This window comes from Aythya fuligula, chromosome 18 (genome assembly GCF_009819795.1).
Source record: "Aythya fuligula isolate bAytFul2 chromosome 18, bAytFul2.pri, whole genome shotgun sequence".
Classification (NCBI taxonomy): domain Eukaryota; kingdom Metazoa; phylum Chordata; class Aves; order Anseriformes; family Anatidae; genus Aythya; species Aythya fuligula.
Window position 1 is genome coordinate 2,049,811 of NC_045576.1, and position 23,011 is coordinate 2,072,821.

Here is a 23,011-nt window from a genome sequence, read left to right on the forward strand (position 1 = left end):
TTGTCTGGCAATGCGCTGGGCGGTCACAGGGCTGCCACCCACGTCCCACAGGCGGCGTGCAGAGCCCCACCACAGCCTCCTGATCGGGACTCCTGATTCATGACGCCATCCTCGGCTGTCATCAGATTGGTTTTGATAGCGGGCAGCTAATGAGCTCTTATCACGCTGATTAGGCTTGCTTGTCAGTCAATGCCTGCATGATGGCTATCTCGAGAAGGTGTCATGGCTGGGATCACACCTTGTATCCTTGAGTCCACAAAACCCCCACAAAACCTGTGAAATGAAGAGCTGTGGCAAGAATGCAAATATCTTGGTGCCTGTGCAATCTGCAAAGCCACCATTTACATCGTGGAATGGGCACAGTGCCCCCCGGCAGTCCCTGCACAAGGGAGGAGGGTGCAAAGGAGACTTCTAAGACAGCTGCATGATTTTGGAGCTAAGAGCACAAGTTGCAGGACATGGCTGCTGAAGCCTGGACTGCTGGAGGGGTTTGGGCACCTCATTCACACTAAAATTAATACTTACAAACTATCCTGGAGGTCTGGACTGGAATACAGAGGTGCTTCAGAAAGCCTGGGACCCTTCATCTGCAGGTATATTTTCAGAGCTGATACCCTTTTGGCTGGCATTTCTTTTCTGTCCTGTTTGCTTGCCTCCAGCTTAGCACTCCCCTCCAGAGCAAGGTGTTTGTTATCATTTTGTAGTGCAAATTAATTTAGTGGACTAATTTCTGTATAAAACTATTGAAATGAAATGCAAAATGGGCTCATTAATTGCTGTAAAGATCAAAAGCCCTGTTAGCAGGACTTGTACTAATGGATGATCTCTTGTATTGTCCTTCAGGACATCCCTACTTATGGCTTGAGAGCACGACAACCATGGCAATGCCCCTGGAGCTGCTGCAGCCTCCTCCCATGGATCCATCATCATGTACCACCAGTGATCAACCTGGCTCTGAGGTGCATGTATGCAAACCCAAGGTGTGCAGGTAAATTCAGGGCTTGGCCGTGCTCCAGCCCTCTCCCTGCACACTCTGTGCTGCTCTGCAGCCCTCCTGCCATCGGCCAGGTTCCTCCCAGAGCCGCAGCTCCCGGGGCTGCCCCATCCCCTTCTCACCCCCCCACCAAGAAAAGAATGCAGCTTTGCAAAACCAAGGCAAGAACAAAGCAGAAAAGAGCAGTTTTGTATTATTTTCTTTTCTGGGCCATTTTGAATTAATTAAGGAATGTGATCTAAACTATAAATACCCTCCTTCACGTATGATTTATGGCCTGTTTGTTCTGGATTGGTATGTGCTTAATCTCTAATTGTAAGCCCACCATCTGTTTTTATTGATCTACTTGCCAGGAGAGTTATTGCTCTCCTTGGCCTTATATGGGAAAATTAGGTATGTGGTGAGCAAGCCAGCTCCAGGGCTGCTCTTACGTCAGCCTTGGAGCTGCTCGGGATTGCGCTGCTGCCGGTCTCCATTTACCGTGTGAAACTCAAACTTCTGGGTCCAACCAAACCCCGCTATTTGCAGGAGCATCTCCCTCTGTGCCAGTCCCTGAGAATGGCTTCCCCCCCCCAAAAAAAAAAAAAAAAAAAAAAAAAGAGGGGAAGAAAAAGCATTTGGCGTGGCCGTGTTGTTTTTTGGCCATAAATCAGGCTGCCGCCAACTCACTTTGGGTACTCTCAATGGTGGGAGTGTCTCCATGAGAAAACAGCCTGGATTTATTCATTAAACCTCAGGGATTCAGCTGCATTATTAACTGGCTAGATAATAGTGCCTGAGCCCAGCCTGTGCACTCTGCACGGCCGCAGTGAGGTCTGTAAATACAGGCTCACAATGCAGGATGGAGCAGAGAGGGAAGGATAAAAGCTCCCAGCAACATTTGCAGGCTTAGAGGAAGCTTGTGGTTTTGAAGAAAGAACTACCAAAGCAGGAAAGTAGAGGAAGGCAGTGATAGGGCATGGTCCTGCATGGGGACATGGGTCTGGGGAGAAGTTGTCTTTCCCATTTTTGTCACAGAACTGGTCCTTCCCTTCCCTTCCCTTCCCTTCCCTTCCCTTCCCTTCCCTTCCCTTCCCTTCCCTTCCCTTCCCTTCCCTTCCCTTCCCTTCCCTTCCCTTCCCTTCCCTTCCCTTCCCTTCCCTTCCCTTCCCTTCCCTTCCCTTCCCTTCCCTTCCCTTCCCTTCCCTTCCCGACAGCCCATGCTCTTTACTGTCTCAAGGACAAGAACAAGGAGAAAACTCTTTGAATGTCTAGGGAGGAGGCAGGGTTTGGGGACCAGCTTGCCCCAGCCCCGTGCAGAGGTGAGGATTTGGCTTTTCCTGTGCCTTGCACCCTTTTCTGCAGGGATGTGCCTGGGGATGCGCAGCCGAGGGTGTCTCCAGGGAGGTTTCCAGTTTGCTATGGATGCCTGGGGTGGCTGTGGGGACAAAATGCACCTTAAATACATTTACATTTAGGAAGGAACTCATAAATTGCTCACTATTCTGCATCCTCCCATGGTTATTATTTTAAGCTGTTCCCCCAATTTCAAGCCCTGGTTTGGAGATCCCCATTCCCAGACTGACTGATGCCCATGATGACAGAATTTCTGCCATTGGGCAAATTAATTTCCCATGGGATTGTGGCCTCATATATAAATATAAAACTGACACATTTTTACTCAGCTGGAAAAAAAAATAGCTCCAGCTCCAGTTTGCACGAGATAACGTTTCCAGCAGATAAGGCAGCAGCTGGGGCGTGAATTGCCGCGCGGCTCCCATTTTTCCCACAGATCCCCAGCAATGTTTGCAGGCCGGGCTGTGCAACACCAGCTTTTGATTAGCACCAGCCAGCATTACCGTGATGTTTGTGTTCTGCCTCGTCTCACCCCACACCTGCCTTCTCCCGGCAAGGGGGAGTGGGCAGCGTTTGTACAAGCCCTGGGAGCAGCAGGGACGTGCGCCGGGCCGGCGGGGTGGCGCGGTGCCTGCGGGGACCGGGCTGTATTTGGAAGCTGATCTCAGGGCCCTGGAGCCCTGCAGCCCTTAGCACATGCAGCAGAAATGAGTGAGTTTCGATCCAGAGATCCTGACCTCAGACCTTATAAATAACCCAACCAGGGCCATGCAGAGTACCTAAAACAGCTTGGCTCCTCTGCTCCCAGAGCAGTCATCTTCCTCTCCTCTCCTCTCCTCTCCTCTCCTCTCCTCTCCTCTCCTCTCCTCTCCTCTCCTCTCCTCTCCTCTCCTCTCCTCTCCTCTCCTCTCCTCTCCTCTCCTCTCCTCTCCTCTCCTCTCCTCTCCTCTCCTCTCCTCTCCTCTCCTCTCCTCTCCTCTCCTCTCCTCTCCTCTCCTCTCCTCTCCTCTCCTCTCCTCTCCTCTCCTCTCCTCTCCTCTCCTCTCTCCTCTCCTCTCCTATCCCTGCCCTGGGAACCTGCCCCCATCACCCAGCTGATTAAACCCCAAGGAATGTGCTTGGGGCTCTGCAGGCAGGAGGAGATGCTGATGGAGCACGCATGGTGGGAGTTATCTGGAGTCAGCATACCGGAGGGGGCTTATCTCTGGCTGCATAACCCAGGCACAGCCAGAGCCCCTTGTTGATGTCCTCAGCATGCTCCTGGGCCATCACACACGATCCCATCCCACCCTGTCCTACCCCACCCTATCCCATCTCACCCCACCCCACCCCATCCCACTCTCTTTGCTTGGGGCCTCTGTGGGGTCAGACATCTCCGCAGCTCCTTTGTGCTTTCCCTTCTTCCCGCTATGGCACTCCAGGCCCCCCAGGGACGGACAGTGGGTCACTGCAGACTTGCAGCCCGGTGCTGCTTTCTGCTGTGACCGTCCCTGCGTCACTCAGCTGTTGCTGTTGGATCTGTCACACCAGTGGAGACCAGTGTCTGAGATGTCACAGGCTGTGCTCTGCACCCGGTGACAGCAGGAACAGCCATGGACAGCCACCTGGAGCAGCACCCAGCCTCCTGCATGCACCAGGGTGGCCCTGAAGCCATCTCTACAGTTTTGGGGGTGACCTTCCCAGGTTTTCCTCTGTGCCTGCAGAGAAATCGGCTTCAGCAGAGCCTTAGCAATGGTCGTGGCCTCCAGAGTCATGCAGGGAACTAAACCTGCGTAAGGTTTGTGCTGTGCCAGGAGCAGAAGCTTTGCCTGTTTCCTGCTCCCATCTGCAAGGGGCCAAAGACCTTCACAGACCTGGGCCCTCCCGAGTGGTGTCAGAGCAGGAGCCTGCACCAGAAAGCAGTGACCCATGCCAGGCAGGTGAGATCCTGCTGGATCAGGCATGGGCCTTCAGGAAGGCAGACAGGGATGCAGCAGAGACAAAGAAGCACATCATGGAGCTGCCTGCCCCAGGAGAGCCTGGGGTGCGCCAAGGAGAGGAGAAGTCTCGTGGTCCTTCAGGCATCCAGGAGACTTGGGCTAGACATCTTCGGGTAATCCCAGGACAAACACGTGTATCCATAGCTGGAGCAATGTCCTGGTGCCTGGGTGAGGGCCACTCCAAGCAGAAATGTGGGTGGGAGAGCCTGGGGCAATGCAGGAGCAGGCTGTTTAGGAGGGGCTCACTCCAGAGGGATGGAGCAGGTGGGTCTCCAGCTTGGGACAAATTTGCTGTGGGAGGAATTCACCCGAGATTCACCTTTCATCCTCTCCGTTGTATCAGTCGAGACGCTGCAAGCCCCTGAGTCACAGGGTGCCGCCAGGCAGACACCCACCCCACGGAGCTGCACCCGTCCCAGCTGGATGCTCCTCATACCTCCTGCTGGGCTGGACCCACTGATAACGAGCTCCACCTCACTAATGAAGGGTCCATGGAGCAAGCCTTGGTGTGAGTCTTGTCCCCAGGTCATGGGGCAGCCCTGGGGAAGGCTCTGCTGGTAGCTGAAGCCCTGGTGGATTTCCCAGGACACGGGGCTTGGTCACAGCCGGCTGGACCAGGGGCAGGTGCTCCACCTCGGGGTGTCCCCCACTCTGCAGACCTTGCTGAGGGTGTGATTTACCCAGGAGAGAAGCTGCAGGCTGAATATGGATCAAAATGAGCATATATAGAAGGTAAAGGGGTTCACTGCCTTTTCCTGGTCCTAAACTCCCTGAATAGGAAACGCGCTCTACCTCCAGGAGCTTAAAGTCTAAATCATATATAAAGCCATATTTATTGTCATTAGTGTCTGTTCAACATTCACCAGTGCACTGGGCTTTTCAGAAAACAGAACGGATATTTCCCCCAAATGTTTATGGCTTGGATTTAGATGGGGCCATGGGATTTGGGGGCTGCACAAGCCTGCTGGCAGGCAGCCACGTACCAGCTCCGGTCACAGATCCATCGAGATGAACATGGGGTTTCAAACGTGGCCTCAAAATCTTTTATCTGATTCCTGTAACACTTTCTCATCATAGATACATTTCACTTCCATTTGGGTTTAATTACTCCAGTTTTGACAATGCAAACAATTCTAAAGAAAGTGTTTAGTTTATTTACTCCAATTTTACAGGAAAGACTGTTTCTGTCACTTGCTCTTAATTGTGTCTTCAGAGAAGAGTTAAAGTGGGGGAAGTTCACCTGGATTATTTAATACAAAAATAAATGTTTCCAATTTGGTTTAAAAGAAAGTAACTCAGAATTGATATTATTTTCTTGCAGTAAAATGCAAAATCCAGAAAAAAAGAACTTCAGTAAGGGGGGATGGGATTGCTTTGCTAGTGTTTGCAGCAAACACTTCTATCACAGAGGCTTAAACTGTCCTGCTGTCTCTTTGCCCGCCTGTTTGCTGTCTCCAGTCAGCTAGAATATGCTGACCACTTCCTACTAGTCTCAACAGAGACATTAAAATGCGAAAAAAAAAAAAAAAGAAAAAAAAAAAAAAGAGTTTTATTCTTGCAAGAAAATGTGTGAAGGGGGAGAGACCCACGCTTGGGCTGCCACCAAGAGAAAACCTTCAGCGTGCTCAGCCCCCTTGCCAGGCACCGAAAAGCCACAGAAGAAAACCGGCACCCCACAGGTTATTTGGGGACAGAGCCCTGTCCTGGGCTTGTGGGAGGCCCGTGGGGTCTGAGCAGTGGGGCTGGTGGAGCCAAGGTGGGGATGGGCCAGGGGGTCCCCACCGTGCTGCACCCCAGGAGGCTAGAGAAGGGATTGGCAGCCCAGAACCTTGGGGCAGGCTCTGACTCTGTGGGGATACGGGGCAGGGATTTCCGCCATGCCCCGTCTGTGTGCGTGTGTAAGGCACCAGCAGGTCTCCGCCAGTCCCGGCTCCTCCCTAGACTTAAGGCAAGCCAGGCCTGCCGGGGCCGTGCCGGACCAAGCCTTGGCTTGACCCAGAGCTGCTGGTTCCAGTCCAGGAGCACTTCGGGACAGGAGCAGGGGAAATGTAGGTCTGGGGGTGTCGAGGCACGGGGGCAGAGAGGTCTCCGGAGCCTGGTGGGGGACATTGGTGATATTCAGACCTGGGTGCTCCATCTCAGGTGTGGTAAGCAACTCCCAAAAAGTAAATCTGAGAAAATAATGCCAAACCTAGAAGGATTTGCCCTTTTTTGGAGTGCTCTGCTTGCAAAGCACGTGCGTACTTAGAAAGAGCTCCAGGGTGCGTTGCAACATCTGCCACATTTGGAGCAAGCCTTGAACACTTCAATCCCCTCTAATGACACTGTCCAGGAAATGACAAAGCTTTTGAGAAACAAATGGGTTGGAGTTTGGCTTGGTGAATCTCAAGTTGTTGCACAGATTTTTATTTTTTTTTGCATGCGGCTTGCTGAATCACAGCAAAAACATACAACATCCTGCCACAGCTCTTCTTGTTTCTCTGACACTTCTGGCACTAAAATCTGACACCGCAGCAGATTCCAAGGCTCAATTACATCCAGGTTTGCCCCATGCTTGAGGAATCTGGGTTTGGTGCCACTACTTCCAAGGTTATTAGACAGCGGCTAGAGGGTGACTTTAGGAAGCAGCTCCCCCCAAAATGTGGTGCTGTCACCCTCAGGCTGTGCTGCAGTGGCCTCCTGACCCCAGGGATGTACACCCTGGGGATGGGGGCAGTCTCACTGCTTGTGAAAAGCCTTCTTCTACAGCCCTTACCCACTCACACCCTCTCTGCTCGTGGAGTGTCTGGTAGGGATAGAGAAATCTGCTGCTGCGGGGTGTTGAGGTAGGTGTCAGCTCGCACCAGACCCACTGTCCTAGGTGCAGGCATGAGCAGGGGTTTCTCTGAGCTGCACTGGGAAAAAGAAAAGAAAACATTTGTGTTCTTCCAATGGCTAATGGGTAGATATTAATCTGTTTTGTATCTTTGGTACAGGAGATGTTTTATGGGGTTATAACTTTTAAAACAGAAAACTAGGAGTCTGTGTGCCAAACAGAGGGCATGCACCAGGCGTGGTTACACTTAGAAGAATTCCATATTAGATTTATTCATGTTTACTTTACACTATATTCAGAGGAATCTCTAGAAATTTATTCCAACCGGGATCTGTGAACAGCAAAATGCAAGACAGGGGGTTATTCAGTGCTTTTGTGAGAGCAAATCTCGCCGCTCCAAGGCACATGTGGCACCTAGCAGCACTGCTGCTGCGTGTCTGAGCCCAAAGCCGAGCACCAGGACTCAGGGCAGGGACTGGAGCCGAGGCAGGTTCGGACAGAGGGTTTGGTTCAGAGCAGCCGTGCCTCCCAGGGAGTCTGCGGGAGATAGAGGTGAACTTCAAGGAGCAGCACGGGGCCCCTGATGGGGTGCCGAGAGCAGGCAGGGAGATGCAACGTGGGAGCAGCGACCTGCAGAGCCAGGCGGGGGAAGACGAGCCAGACATCTGGTCCAGCAGCTGTCAGAGCGGCTCCTCAGCCTGCAAGCGGGTTTAGACGAGCCATGGAGCTTCGCCAGGAGCTGTGTGGGCTCTTGAATTCCCCGAAAAGGCAACACTGGGGCACCAACCCCTGCAGGAGGGAGGAAGGTTGGGGGTGCTTGCAGCTCGCCCACATGATGGCCCCCTGAGAGGGTGGCAGGACAGCTTGGCTTCCCCAGGGAACCCCAAACCATTGCATGGCCCTAAACATGCCCGTGCATTGCATTCCTCTTGCTGGGGGAGAGCAGAGCACAGGAATGGAAGCAAGGGCAATGGGTTAGGCAGATGTCTTCTGCAGGGCCCCCAGACAGAGCCAGCAACACCTGGTGCCCCTCCTACCTCCAGAACCAAGGCTGCTGCTTTATTTCAGCGCCTCAGCTGGGCTGGCCAGCAGAGAGAAACATCCCAGCAGGGCAGAGATCCTGGGACAGTGCAGTAGGTGGGATCTGACAATAAATGCTGCCACGCTTTGTCCTTCCCTAGCATCTGTTAATAAATTAATGTCTTTGCCTTTCTCCTGAAAATCACTGCTGCACCAGCAATGAAGACTCAGGAGCCTTCATCGCAGAGCTTGTGCTTACAAATCTGTGTGCAAAAGTTGAAACATGGGAATTCCTGACCGGGAAGCGGGAGGGGGCTGCCAGCTCCTATCAGCCACCAGCCGTCGGGACATGTGCAGAAAATGCTGATTTCCTCCAGGACCTTCGCACATCAGCCTGGGTGAAGCAGCTCATTAAAAGCAACTAATTGCTGCAGTCAGTTGTGACATGAATTTTTCAAGGTTAATTTAGCTTAGCACTAAGAGTCCTCCATTTATCTCCAAAGAGGGCGAACCACACCTGCCAGGCAGCCACCCCTCTGCTGCATCTCCCCTCTGCAGACCCTCCAGGGCCAGGAGATCCAATTTGGAGCATCCTCAGGGACCGCTGCGAGGAACTGTGGGGGAAACCCGACCCAGGGAAGGCAAAGGTGTGGTGCCACAGTGCTGTGCTTGATGCGTGCACCAGCCTTGCTTTGTCCTGAATGACTCCTTCAGGAGTCCTTTCAGCCATTTGCACATCTTACAGGAACACTGGGGAAAGCAGGGGCTGAGACGTGAAGAGTTCACTAAAACTTCCAGGTTCAACTCCCTTATCCCATCGACCCCTAACCATGAAGTTTCCATAAAAAATTCTCCCCACTGGTATTAAAGATAGCAATAACTCTCTGCTGGGTCTTGCTGAAACTATTATGGTGCTCAGTGCTGGAATCCTTTTCTGCTCCCTCAAAGACCAAAACAAGACCAGAGAAGGAAGCCAACACTGTGCCTTCTCCTGGGGTGGTGTTTCAGGCTGGGCTGTGGGTGGTTGCACCAGAATCTGCCCTCCTTTTTGGAAAGGCTGTACAAATCAGGCAGTGCTGAGGGTTTGGTGTGTGGGCCACCAGGAGATGAGACCACGCAGGAGCAATGGGGACCTCTGTCCATCTGCCCTGGTGGTCACCCACGGCACATCACCAACCATGTCCCCCTCCAGGAGACATCTGCAGAGCCCATCCTTGCCAAATTCTGGATACGGTGGAGCTGAGAGCTGGGTCACTGGGGGCACCCCAATCCCTGCCTCCCCCCCCCCCCAAACCTGCCCCCTGCCCTTGGAGGTGTGCGGTGCTGAAGGGGAGACCACACTGGGGCTCGCCCCACCTCGGCAAGGGCCTTCTTGGCACCCACCGCAGGCAGGGAAGGGAAATTGGCTGTTTAATGAACGTATCCTGTGTTTACGGAGAACCTGCCAGCTATGACAATCCAGATGTTTCCTGTCTCTCTGCATCTGCAAAGAGCCATTTGCTGGCTAAAAGTGGTTCCCACCACGACGCTGCGCATTGGGGCTTCAATCCTGCAGCCAGAGGCAGCAGCCGACCTCCAGTACATGGGATGTGTGCGGGCAGGGACTGTCCCAGCCCCTTGGGGTTGGTGCCTGTCCATGGGCAGACCCAGGGAGCAAAGCTGAGCCCAAAGGCTGCCACGAGCTGGTCTGCCCGGGCCGTGATGGGAGTGAGCCTCCCGGTGAGGGATGGGGACGTGCAGGATGTGGTGCTCTGCGGGGAGGCAGGAAGAGCCCAGGTGGGAGCAGGACGGGAGGATGTAACCCTGCTCAGCGCCCACCCCTGTTGAGTCTCTGCCTTTTCCTTCTCTGCCTGACGGCCCTCTGTCCCCACAGCCTGGACGCCTGGACCCCTGGAGTCTGGTGTTGATGCCTCTTCTGGTTAAAAGCTGTTTAGGAAGCAGATATATATAAGGGTTTTCTATAGCCCTTCCTACAGCCTTCCTACAGCCTTCCTACAGCCATCCTATAGCCCAGTAGCTAGGTAACTGCCAAGTGGGCCTCCTGGATGCTGATCCCTTTCCTCTAGGATGAGTTATGTGAACAGATTCAGCTATTTTTCCAGTCTCAGGACCAGAATCTTCTCAGGAGATGCAGCTCAGCCTAGCCAGACTCTGACCGGGGCAGGTGGGCCCAGACCCCCAGGCAGTCTGGGCTCTCCCACCCCAGGGCTGTTGGTGGCAGCTCCTCCGGCAGGGCCTGGGATCTCTGAGGCTCACGGGCCACGGAGGTGGGTAGGCAGCCAAGTCCTTTTAGTGCTGCCCTGAGCAAGGCCCCGTGGCTAGTCCTCTTTAAATGCAAGACTTGATGTCCAGAGGACCTCTGGTCCAACCCCTGCTCTGAGTGGGGTCAACACAGTCCGGCTGGCTGAAGTCTGCGTTCAGGATATCTGCATGGATGGAGATGGATGTTAGCTGTAAATCCCCCGCCACCTTCTCTTCAGGCTGAACAAACTCAGGTCTCCCAGCCTGTCCTCACGGGCCCTGTGCTCCAGGTCCCCAGCCACCTCTCAGCCTAATCCAGCTTGTCAGGGCTGCTCCTGGGCCCCCAAACTGCACACACGAATTGGGAAGTGGCCCCACAAGTGCCCAGCAGAGGACAGCAATTACCAGGGAGGTAAGAAGATGCTCTTCAGTTTCTGAACATGTCTCAATTACACGTGTGGAGCCTCTTGGGGACCACAGGATCACAAGGAAGGGACCATAGCATGGGCCACTCAGCAGCCGTCTCCTGAGGAAGGGCATCTGAGGTAGTTAACTTTTAACCAGTGCAATATCACCAGTGTTCTCTAAAGGGGAATGTGGGAAAAGTCTTGCAGAAAAAAAAAATAATCCTATTTTTCATCTCAGTTTGCAATGACAAATGAGCAGGACACTAAATGGAGTGGAAACACTGAATTTTGCTTTGCTTTGCAATTTAATAGTGAAAACCCAACACTCCCTCTTAGCCTGCAGCTCCTTTTCCTTTCCCATCTTGTCAGCCTTCCAGCAGTCTGAAGCAGTTCTGGAGCCTGTGGTGGATTTTCCCCTCTGCTGAAGGGTCCCACCACCACGACCACCCAACTCACTGCACAGGGCCCCTCCTCAGCGCCTCGGGCTCTGCAGGCTGCAGAGCTGTAGCGAAGGAAAGCCCCTTTCTGTCAGCCCCCAAGGAACAGCGGTGAGCTGGGCAGGGGGACCAGGCACCTGCAGCCCCACGGGAGGGGAGGGTGGCAGCAGACACCCTCACGGACACGTCGGGTGCTGCACAGTGTGACCTGGGTCAGAGTGCCCAGGCTGGGCCAACCCACCCCAAGAGGACAAAGCATGGAAGTCCAGGGCACCTGCGAGCCACCTCCCGGCCGGGATACCACCAGTCAGTGAGCAGGGGTGGATGGACGAGCAGAAACCCTCTGCTGAGCACGGCGCCTGGAGCTGGGCTGGAGCTGGGCAGAGCGAGCGGCGAGGAGCCAGGTTTCTGGTTCCTGTCACTCTGTGTCAGAGCCCTCCCCAGGGAGGAAAACAAAATGCAGTGCCAGGAGACATCTCTCTCTGTTCCTTCTCATGGGAGGGATCTTGGTCAGCAGGTTGGCTGGCTGCTGTCACAGCACCTTCGGCACCGACCTGGGCACATGGTGGCACTGGGTCCCTGCCGTGCAGCCTGCAGAGCCTGGCCTGATGGAGCTGCAGGGAGCTGTGTCTGTCCTTATCCGCACGCCTCACTGCTAGCAAAGTGGTAGGCTCGGAGCTGATACTTTTCAGCTCCTGATTTCCTCCTCACTCCCCTCGAGCGGCATCCATTGCCTTCCTGACTCTGGTTCCTGTCCCCAGCGACAGACCCCTGGGGCGGGCGGTGTCCGGGCATGGCCAGGTCCTGCCGGGGCTGACCGCAGCTCTTTGTGCAACGCACGGCGCCAGGAGCGAGAATTTGCTCTGATGTCTCATGTGTTGCCATGCCGGGACAGGTTCTGGGTACGGCTCCTCAGCGAGGATTGCCGCCCGAGCTGTTTTGTGATGAACTCCCTTCCTCCTAGCGTGGAGGCACAGAGGGAAGTTCACCCCCTGCAGACAGAAGTGACTCGGGTTCAGCCCTGCGCAGCCCCAGCTAAATTCTCCTGAGGCCCAAGGGAAGGCTGGCTTGTCACCGATGGACCCAGTGCCACCTCTCTGTGCCCCAGCCCCAGGAGGACACAGGACAGGTACCGTGAGCAGGGCAGACTCAGCAGTCCCAGGGGAGATGCGCTGGGTGGTCAGAGGACAGCTTCAGGCCATGGTTAGGCACAGAGGAGCGTGCCTCTGTTGCCCTCCATGTTGTGCCTCATCTCCCTGCCCCTCTCTGTCCCTGCAGGCCCTGGCCGGGGTACAGGACTGCCCCTCACTGCCCTGTCCCTGGATGATAGCCCTGCCCTGGCACCCTTCCCACTTGGTGGGAGCACCGCGGGCTGCAGCACTGCTGTGGGGCTGCAAACCCCTTGAATTTGCTCCAAGTGACTTTGGGATTGCGCCCTACATCGCTCCTTTACCACCCAAGGTGTGGGCAGCCCTGTGATCCCCAGCCCTCTCTGCTGTCCGTCTGTCCTGCCCGGCAGCAGGGCAGTGACCAGCGCCCTCCCCTGGCACTGCAGACACACCAGGCTGTACACGGAGGATGCCCCAAATGCCTCAAAACCACAGGAGGTGAAAAATGTGTGAGGATGGAAGCCAACACTGGACAATTTAGCCACTGTTGCTGGAGCTGCTTGCTCAGAGCCAGCTCTCCGTGCTGGTGGGCATGGATTTGGCTCCTGCCTTCATATCCCACCCAGGGCCAAGCAAACACACACGCAGCGATGGGTCGGGGCTCTGCCAACGCACCCTGGCAAAAAGGGGGTTCAACTCCGGAGCAAAGGCAAAGAGAACGGGAGGGAGGAAGTCAGGAAGGAGAGACAAAGGCGAGAGCTGCGGTCTGGCAGAGGGAGTGCTGCGCTGGGGAAATCCTCTGATTTACAGCGAGAGGCCTGGCAGCACGAGGTGAGCGGGGCGCACGGCCCCGAGCGCTGCCGGGAAGCGGCTGCTGCCCATGCCTGCTCCCCCGGTGCTTCCCCAGGACAGGCGGGGGGGAGCCGCGGGGCTGCCCTGCTCCTGCGGGGGGCACGGGGACAATGGGGGCTGCACACTGTGGCGGGTGTCCCTGGGGAAAGGCCAGCTGCAAACACAAACCTGGTTGCTCGTGGCGGGACGTGCCAGAAGCAGGGCGGCAGCACCGCAGCAGCAGGTCCTGAACCCAGGTCTCTGCTCCCCTCTCCGCCAGGACCCCCCAGTGAGGACGAGAAGTGCCGTGGGGATGCCACAGCCCCACAGGGCTCCTTCCGTGTCCTGCAGACGTGGTGGGTTGCAATGGCCACGTTGGGTTCATGGCTGGGTCTGAGCCCCCTCGAATGATCCCCTTCCAAAACAGAAATTTCACATCTCTCTGGGCTGCTGCTCTGGGGGTGACCTGGTGCCAGGTGAGGCTGTGGGACATGGGCTCGGCTCTCCTCCTCCCTGGGGCCTTGCAGCCCCGCAGCCTGCCTGCGGGGACCTTGCGCTGGATCCCATCCTCCTGCCTGTCTGGGCCCCTTCCAAAGAAGTGCAGTAAAAGTCACTGCTGGGGTCCCTTGGGAAGCAAGAGCATTCGTGCACACTTGTAAGCAGCATTCCCACTCAGAAACATCCGTCTGGCTCCTTCTGCTCCTGCTCACCCTCGGTGCATGCTCCCAGCCCCAGCAGCGCTGGTTTTGCATGTGCCAGGGCTCAGCACCTCTGAGGCTTGGGGAGCGGGCTCTGTGCCTCCCGGTGGGCTCCCCAGATCAGTTGGAGTCTGCTGAAAGTGGGATCTGAGGAGCTTGGGCTCGGGGCTGTGATGTCTTGGGAAGGAATGGGCTCTGCTCCAGCTGGGGAGCTGCTCCCCAGTATGGGGGACCTGCTGGGACCTGCTGGGGCCTTCTGGGGCTCCACATCCTGGGGCTGCTGGGTCCAACCAGCATCCCTGGAGCAATTTTCCTCCTGGTTTGGAAAGCTGAGCAGAAGGGGCACGGAGCTGCCTGCCCAGGAGAGAAAGGAATGTGCTGTGGGTTTTCCCCTGCCTGCGTCCGTGGGTCACTCCCAGCTCTCACAACAGGCTCAGCACTTTGGAAGCAGGATTTAGCCACAACCCAGAACACATTACCCAAAAAGCAAACAACAAACACATTCTTCTTCTGAATTCCTGGCTTCCTTCTGCTTCTGACCTCCCGGACAGGCCCTGGCAGCCCGTGTGCCTGGAGAAAGGTTGGCTTGGTTTCCTTCAGCCTTCTCTTGCAAGGTCGCACCCGGCGTGTGCAGCCTCCTGGTGGGGGGGCAGAGGTCACCCTGCTACCAGGGGCAGGGGCACCAGGCAGCACTCGCTTCCCTATCTACGGGTAAGGAGACACGAAATGTGCTCCTCTGCCCTTTGCTCCTAGGCAGGTCCCTCCCTGGCCAGCTTTATGGCTTGCTTGAAGGATTCAGAGGGCTTGGGGGATTTCATTTCAACATTGGGTTGCCTTGGTGCCTAGCCCTGCTCCTCAGCTTGGGTCTGCCAAGCTCTTTGCTGCCTCTTGCTCCACCTGAGAGCCTTCACCAAGATCAGGGTGTCCTGGGGATATGTCCCCTGTAGCCCCTCCAGCAAACCTGGGGGTTGGAAGCCAAAGCAGCACGCAGACAGCATCAGCCCAGGGCTCCACATCCCTCCTGTTCTCGGCAGAAGTTGGAGGGGAGGTTGGAGGTTGGAGAAGTTGGAGGGGAGATGCCAGCTGCATCTCGGCGTCTTCCAGAGCTCAGCGGAGCAGGTCAGGCCCCCACGCTTCCCTTGGCCTTATCCTAACCTTGGTGGTGCTGAGCAGTGCCCAGAGATCCTCGCTGCCTGTGCTGCCCACCGGGACCTGATGCAGACCCACTGCCAGAGACCCCAGCCTCACCCTGGAGGCAGAGGTGAGCTGACACCATCCCCACGAGCTGCTGTGCTCCTCTCGGGGTCTGTTGCTTGCCTGAATGATGAGTTTTTTGCATTGCCTCATCTTGGCCAGACTTTTATGGCTGGCTGGGGACTTGGGCTTGTTCTGAACTCTTCTGCCCTGAGCATAGTTTGAATTTCCTTGCTGTGATTCAGGGGACACGCTGAACTCTGTGGGACGGGACCTCCTTGCCTTCCCTTAGCCTCCCCCAGGGGGCACAGACCCCTCCAGGGGTGCCCATGGTGCTTCCCAGGGCTCCTCATGGTGGTGGCCGGCTCCTTGGGATGCCACCCCAGTGAGACCTGGGGCTCTGGAGCACATCCCTGCCTGCTGGCAGGGCTCAGCATCTCCTGCAGGGTGGTGGCAGCAGCTCTGAGGCACGTCCATGCCCTGCTGCCCCCCGACCTATTTGCCCTTCCCCAGCACAGGCAGCAGTTGGGTTGCTGCCTCATCCCTTGCTTTCCATGGGGTGGGAGACACCGCCCCCCAAATCCTGCTGTCCCCAGCTTGGACTAGAGCAGCTCCTGCAACGAGCAGCTGGGATGTGGAGGATGTGCCTTGGGATGGGACACTGGGCACGGACTGGGCACCAGTTCCTCCTCCCAGTTCTCCCAGCTTGCCTGCATCCATGTGGCTTCTGGCATGCTGGCCAGGCTGGGTGCTCCCCTGCCTTCCCCTTCCTGTCAGGCTAAGGACCAGCGCTCAGCACTGGCCATTTTGTCTCTTTTGGCTCCCTAGCATGGGAAACGTTTTGTTTTCGGGCAGGACTTCAAGCGCTCACATCTCCCAGACACGTCCGTCCTTTCAGCGGAGAGCGGCCAAGGAGGGAAGGAGCCGGGGAGCTGCGGGGAGCCCCTGGCCGGGAGCCTGCCCCGTGGTTCCGAGTGTGGCCCCGGGTTATTTATGAGTGTGAGGATCTGAAACGTGGAGGCGGCCAACAGAGGAGGCTTAGAGTCCTCACAGCCCTGTGGGACCTCAGTCCCGAGGCTGCTGGGGCTCAGAAGGGCAGGAAACACATCGCAGAGCCCAGACCAGCCCTGTGCCATCAGCTGGCATCCAGGCTCCATGGGCTGTGGGTTACCTGCCCACGAGCTGCAGTCTGTCTCTCTACCCCACGGATGCTCAGATGGGACAGGCACCCATGGACCTGGGCTGCTGATGGAGCCTGTCCCAGCCCCACGGCCTGGGGGACAAGGGGAAGGAGAGCAGGGACAGCTGTGTGCCTGCCAGCACCCGGCATGCTGCTTTGCTCCTGGGGCTTTTCCGGCATCTTTCCTGTCCTGAGGCAGAAGTACAACACTGTTGGTGCAAATGAAACTTGTCTTTTGCCAAACATCTGTACAGAGAAGGTGGCCCTGCGGGGAGCACTGCTTTGATAACACCAGTGGGGTGCAAATTTGGAAGTGAGAAAGGGGCAGCCCGCAAACTTCAGGTGCTCTTAAGGTCAGACAAGTTTCTACCCGGGAGATGATGGTGTCCTAGGTCCCTGCCACAGAGACCTGGGCTGGAAATGGGAGCAAATGGGACAGGTGAAGTTCCTGGTGTGAGGTTCCTGGCTCCCAGCTCTTCCCAGAGGACAAGACAGGAGCCTGGAGGAATCCTTTGTGCTCCCAGACCCCTTTTGCTGCCACCCAGGGAGTGGTGGGAACAGCCCCAGCCTCAGCCTGGCCTCCAAGCTACAGCACCACAGGGCCAGTGAGCAGGGAAATGCTCCCAGGCTGTCTGAGCTGGTTGCTGCAGGATCTCAGGAGATGGATGGGATGGAGGGGAGACAAACAGGGGGATGTGGCTGCGGCTGCCCTGGTGGAGCAAACAGATACGGCTGTGCACGAGGACACAGCCTGGCTGGAGGGGGACTGTGCCCACCACCACAGCCCCCTTCCCAAAGCCCTCCGAGTTGTGCATTTCCCAGCACATCTCATCACAACAGAGTTCATTAGCAATGCTGCCAGATAATTAATCTGAGCTCTCAGCGTGAGTTCCCATAAAGCTGCCTTAATAGACTTCCAGCTGTACAGATTGCAAAAAAGGACCAGACAGGAGGAAACCCCCATCACCCCGCCCTGGGGGTCCTTCCCCCGTTAAACGCCCCAGAGGGTCTGTGACAGCCCCTGCAGGGGTGTTGCTGTGCTGCCCTCACACAGGGAATTACACAAGTGCAGGTACCTGGTGGGTGAACTTTTCTGAGCTAAGAGGTCTCCATCCCTTCCCAAGGAGGCTCTCCCCATAGACCATGCACTGAGCTCCCAGCTCCATGGGAGCCTCCTGGCTGCCCCCTTTCCCAGTTCATTTTTGTGGCATTGTGGGGTTTGGTGGCAACTGCTTTTGGGACAGGATGTGGGGATGAAGAGCAAGAAAGGAGGGGATGGATAAATCACCTTGCAGTATGGGGTGAGGAACCAGGGGGGAGAAGAGGCCCCAGTGCCCGGGGATCCCAGCCCTGGTTTATAGGTTTGGCCCCGAGCCCTTCATGGGGCCTCCAAAACCCCAGGGGCAGCCTGGCCACCTCACTGCCAAGGTCCCTGGGAGGGGACGAGGTCTGGGGGCTCAGCAGAAGTGGAGGAGGGGAAGAAAAGGGACAGGGAGGGCTGCAGCCCTCTCTCAGACCCGGTGTCCTGCTCTGCCCCCAGTTCCCTCAGCTCCACCAAGGGAAGGACGGAGCTGCCTTTGCCCAGCGGCCCCCTCAGCTGAGCTTCGTCCATATGGCTCAGAGCCCGCTTCACACCGCTTGAAGACATCCAAACTGCCTGATTTGGGACACATTCTTCCCTACCAGGCTCTGAGAGCCCAGATCTGTGTGTGAAACCCATCTGCTGGCTCAGCCTGGGCATCCATGTGTCCCCTGAGCGCCGTGGACCACCACGCATCAGCCCACCTGCCCTCTCCATCTCCAGGGCAGCACAAAGCCCTGCAGGTCACACCTCCACCTGCAGCATGGCAGAGAGGAGGCTCTGCAGAGAGATTTGGGAGGTTCGGGGCTCCCAGTGACATACCAGTATGTGCTGGGAGGGCACAAGCCTGGGCCAGCTGGTGCAGGAGGAGCTGTATGTCACCGTAGATCGGCACTGCTCCCTCTGCAGAGTACATGGGGGTGCTGAGCCCCAGGGCTGTGTGCTGGAGGAGACAGCTGTGGAAAGCAGAGCTGGTTCCTCACCCTCAGTGCCCACTGCCCCTGGGTGTGAGCCTCGGCTCCCGTCTCCTCCTCGCTGCTCAAAGCCTCTGCTATTTTTCCCCGAGCCTGGGGATGGCATCACCTGCTCACTGTTGTGGCGCCGTGGTGAGGAGCTGGATGCACACAGCTTTCCCTGTCCTCTGTACCAGCGCTGCTGCACCTTGCTGAGAGGGAGAGGGTGTGGATGGGGCCAGTTTGGGTGGAAAAAAGAAAAAAAAAAAAGGTGCCACATCCAAATCAGAGCTCTTCACTCATCATTTTCAGCTTAAATAAGGGCTGAGCAGGGGAAAGGTACACAGGCAAATTTCATCTGAAATGTGAGGATACAAAACCAAGGACAAGAGCTGTGGCATACAGACAGCAAAGAAACAGGTGGGCATCAGCCCTCCGGGACACTCCTGGAAGAGGTCTGGGGGACAAGGAGGGCAGGAGAGGTGGCAGTGCTGAGCAGGACCTCAGCTCATTGCCAGGGGAAGTGATCGCAGCACGGAAGGATGCGCTGGGAGAGGTGCCGGAGGGCTGCACAAGCCCTCAGACATGAGAAAAGATCTGCACACGAGCAAATCTGAACGTGGAGGGGTAGCAAAGCGAGGGGGATGTGAGGGAAGAGCAGAGGCTGCAGCGTGCAGGGGCACCGCAGGCAGGAGGAAGAACGCCTGCAGGGAGGAAGATGAAGAAGAGCTTCAGCTCGCTGCTCAGTGGGGAAGGAGAACTAAGAGAGGGGGATGCGGGGAATGCAGAAGAGTTTGGTGGTTTCTTTTTTTAGCTTTAATCCTCATAGAAATCCAGACGTGACCAGAGAGTTAATGAAAGGGGAGGAGAGAAAACAGGCAGAAGAGAAGAGGTAGGATTAAAGACCAGGTGGGTGCATGGGATGTACTCATTTTGGGAGAGCTCATGGGGATGCTTCAAAGTGGGCATGATGAAAAGAAGAAAATCCGGCCAGAAAAAGGAGAGGGACCACGAACACATCACCAGAGTGACATTGGGCCAAGTCAGGAGGAATTATTAAATGGTTTCTAAACGGATCAGTTCACTCCCAGTGAATCTCGTGTCCTTGCTTTTCAGGCCTGATGACCCAGCAGAAAGGAAGAAGTGATGCTGTGAGCTGTATCAGCACGTTGGGCTGCCAGGCATGGCCAAAGAGCACATGGGAAGCCCAGCCCCAGCATCAGCCCTGCTTGGGGCAGATCTCCAGGCTGGAGGCAGCAGCCTGAAGCACACCCACTGGGGCACGAGCCATCTCCTGCCCTTCTGCAAGCACTGCCCCATTCCTGGGCACAGTCTTCATTCATGCGAGTGCTCTATGGGCTCTAGAGCTGCTCTTTTACTTTGGCCATGCTGTTTTCCAGGCAGCCGGTCCCAGGTCAGGGCCACCCAGACACTTGTGCCAGCGTGGGGGTGTGAAGGGCTGGGAATGAGCAGCTGAGGGCAAGGAGCCGGGCTGTGTCTGCAGGAGAATCACGGATGGATTATGGCAGCTTAACACATCCATCAAAACCTGGTTTGGCTGCAGAGAGAGCTCAGAGGAGCCTGCTGGGGCTGGCCCTGGGTTTCTGGGCTATATTTTCTCTCCTGGTTTGGATGGTGCAGCTGTAATGTACGAGTATGTGTGCATCTGGGCTTTATGGGGTTGCAAGCACTCAGGGTGAGAAATGCAGGTCTGGAGGTGATGTGGACACATCCTGGGGATGGCAGCACTGCCTGTGTGTGTGCAGGGAGGTGCTCGGGGGGTCACAGGGTGAAGAGGAGTCTGCAGTGCCTAAAAACAAAACTGGGCAAAACTGGGCATTTGCAGGGTCTAATTCTGAAGCCCGTCTGTCGTTCACTTGGGACTGATTTCAGCAGGATTTGTGCTGAGGAGTGAGAAGGGATCCGGTGCACAACTATAGATCAGCATGAAAGGACCTGAGAAGGCTTCTGCACCATTGTAGGGATTTGTGGGGAAAGCCTGGCCTCCTGGCAGGTGTCAGGCCCTGAGCATCCCCTTCCCAGAGGTGACTCCAGCCCGCAAGCAGCTCTCATACCACTGCATCCTCCCCAGGGGTTTATGTCCTGCATGGTGGGACAGAGACAGGCCTATATGGGCTGCAACGGAGGATGAGGCAACACCATAGACAGGGCTTTGCTGACTGACCACGTAGCTTGCTTTGTCAGCACTCAGAAGAGCCCCAGCTGCACACAAAAATGTGCCCTCCTCAGCAACTGGGAGCACCAGCGGAGCCTCATGGCTCAGGGAAACATCCTGCCCTGCACATCTGGGGTTAGGCGACGTGATTCAGGACAGAGCTGCTCTGCTTCGGGGTCTGAGCCGTGCTGCAGCACCGAGGGCCAGGTGGCTCTGCACACTGCGAGGAGCCTGAGCCTTCATCCATGTTTTGAGCATCCCCAGAGGGACTTCACGTATCTCAGCTCCGGGCCTTGCCAGGATACGGGCACAGGCACCCCACTGTGGCTGTCCCTGGGCTCTGCCCACACCAGGGCTCAATTCCTCCTCCTGCCAGCACCTCTGTGCTCTGAGGGGTGCTCACCGGCCCCTCGCAGTCCCACCTGTGCCCACATCTCCTCTGAGGCTCAGTGGAGTCAGGTGTGCTCTGGTGCCACCGGGCCTGGCAGGAAAGTTTTCAAAGCCCCAGAGAAAGAATGAACCCAGGGCTGAATGCTTGGAAAAAGCTTTGAGCTCCTCTTGGTTACCTGAGAGCTGAACCCAGCCCAAGGGATCCGAGAACCTGGGGCTTGCAGTTATCCTGCTGAGCGTCTGAGCTCCTGTGGAACTGTGACCAAACCTCTGATGGGGAAGAGAGGAGGGCAAGGCCTTCCCAGCAGCCATGGTAGGAAAGGCAGCTTTGACTGATGCAAGAGCACAGAAATACTTTATCTCTGCAGCAATTTGATGTGCTGGAGAACAGTGTGGGAGCCGGGGGATCGATTCATGGTGGGTCTCTCTGCCCAGAACATTCAGGATCAGATCACCATCCCTGTCCCCATCATGGGCAGCCTGAGAACTGCCTCAGGCTGGTGCTATGGCCAGGACTTGACTCACCCAGGCAAAACTCTTCTAAGACAAAAAGGAGACCCTTTCTTTTCACAGCGATGCTCCCTCTGTGTTCCTGATGCTGCCGCAATGCTGTCTGCGCTTGTCAGAGCTTCCCTGGGAAACAACCATGCACTTGGTGCTTCTGGGCTGGAGATGACTTGCACCACAAAAGATGAACTCGGACACTTTGGGGCTGAACCCAACAATAAAGCAGGTGCCAGGTCAAGTGAGGGGCTGCAGGGCCCAGCCAGGGTGCTCGAGGTGGCCGAATGGGATGTGTCACTGGTCATGGTAGGTGCCCTGGGTAGACCATGGAGGGAAGCAGAAGCTTCCAGAAAGTGATTTGGGCATCAGAAGGGTTATTCCCTGGCAGTGCTTACCCCCTCATCAGCTACCAAGGGACCCTGGGGTGCCCTGTCCCATGGGGATGTCTCCACTGAAGACATCTACCATGACTTTGGATAATTACCCTTAACACTTGCCATTTGCAGACACAACCCAGACTCCAGCTTGAACTGAACGAGGGTAAGGGGCAGTTTGCTGCCCAGAAACACCCGGGAAGGGGCAGTGGCACCTGCCTGGGAGAAGAGGCAATATCTAGAGGCTGGAAGCAGAGCCAGCCCGCTCTGCCAGGCGTCACACAGCAAGTGAATAAACCCATCTTAACATGGTCCAGCGCTCGCTGCTGCCGCGGGGGTGTCTGGACACTGAGTCATAGTTTGCTTCTCGTCCCTGCTGCATCGTCCTTATTTTTTTGATTCATGGGGCTCTCTGTACACAAACGAGCACGCTGTCCTTTTTGGTCTCATTCACTTGCGATAAAGATGTGTTCAGCAAATGAAGTCTTAAAATGGAAACATCCCCAGATGCCTGTGTTGAATTGGCCTTCTGCAGCAGGAAACAGCGTTCCCTTTCTCCCTTCTTCACCTAAATATCCAGGCTGCTGTTCCCTTGTGCTGAGAGCTCACAGCAAATATTCTCCATCTCCTGGCTTTGCTGCCTTCTGCATCCTGCACAGGCCGAACCAGGCCGGGATGGGACCAGCAGCTGAAGCAGCAGGCACGGCAGGGAGGTGCGGAACAACCCTGTCCATTGAAGCCTACGCACCCAGGTGCAGTTCCATCAGTGGCTCAGCAGTACGTTTAAGTTTTGCAACCCAGCTAAATGAGAACAGAGGTGACATTGCAAGAGGGGAGCTGGACAGATTGCTGTCCTGACAGCAGAGCCTGATGCACACAGAAACCCTTGGGGTTGTGAGCTTCCAGGGGGGTGTTCTTTAACTGGGAACTTCTGTTTCATGGAGATTGAATAGTCTTGTATAATCCCATGACTCCAGGAGCTCAGGGCTTAGAAGTCCCTACATAAACACACAGGGACCAGCAGTGAAACCCTGATGTAACGAGGACATAGCCTGCAATGACACAACCCCACTGGCAGTGCTGGTGCTCCTGACTTGCTGTCACCTTCAGAGGGCCACCCACAGTGGCTGCCCTGCAGACACCACAAAGGCTGGTTTGGGGCCAGGATGGATGCTGGAAGCTGAAACTGCATCAGAAAGGCTCACCCTGCTCCAGGTGGGAGAAACAGCAGCCAGGAAGGGTTTTCCATGTCCAGACATCTGTCTGACGGCTGCCCTGTGCTCTCCCATCAGC

At 56.1% G+C, this 23,011-nt stretch overlaps 1 protein-coding gene across 1 annotated transcript in view; it reads left to right on the forward strand.

Annotated features, from left to right (window-relative positions):
- Nucleotides 1-878: 878 nt before the first annotated feature.
- Nucleotides 879-23,011, forward strand: part of CCDC42 (coiled-coil domain containing 42) — a 28,745-nt gene continuing 6,612 nt past the window's right edge. Inside the window, 1 exon segment of the mRNA XM_032199905.1 lies at nt 879-988. Within this exon segment, the coding sequence (XP_032055796.1) occupies nt 879-988 (110 nt within the window).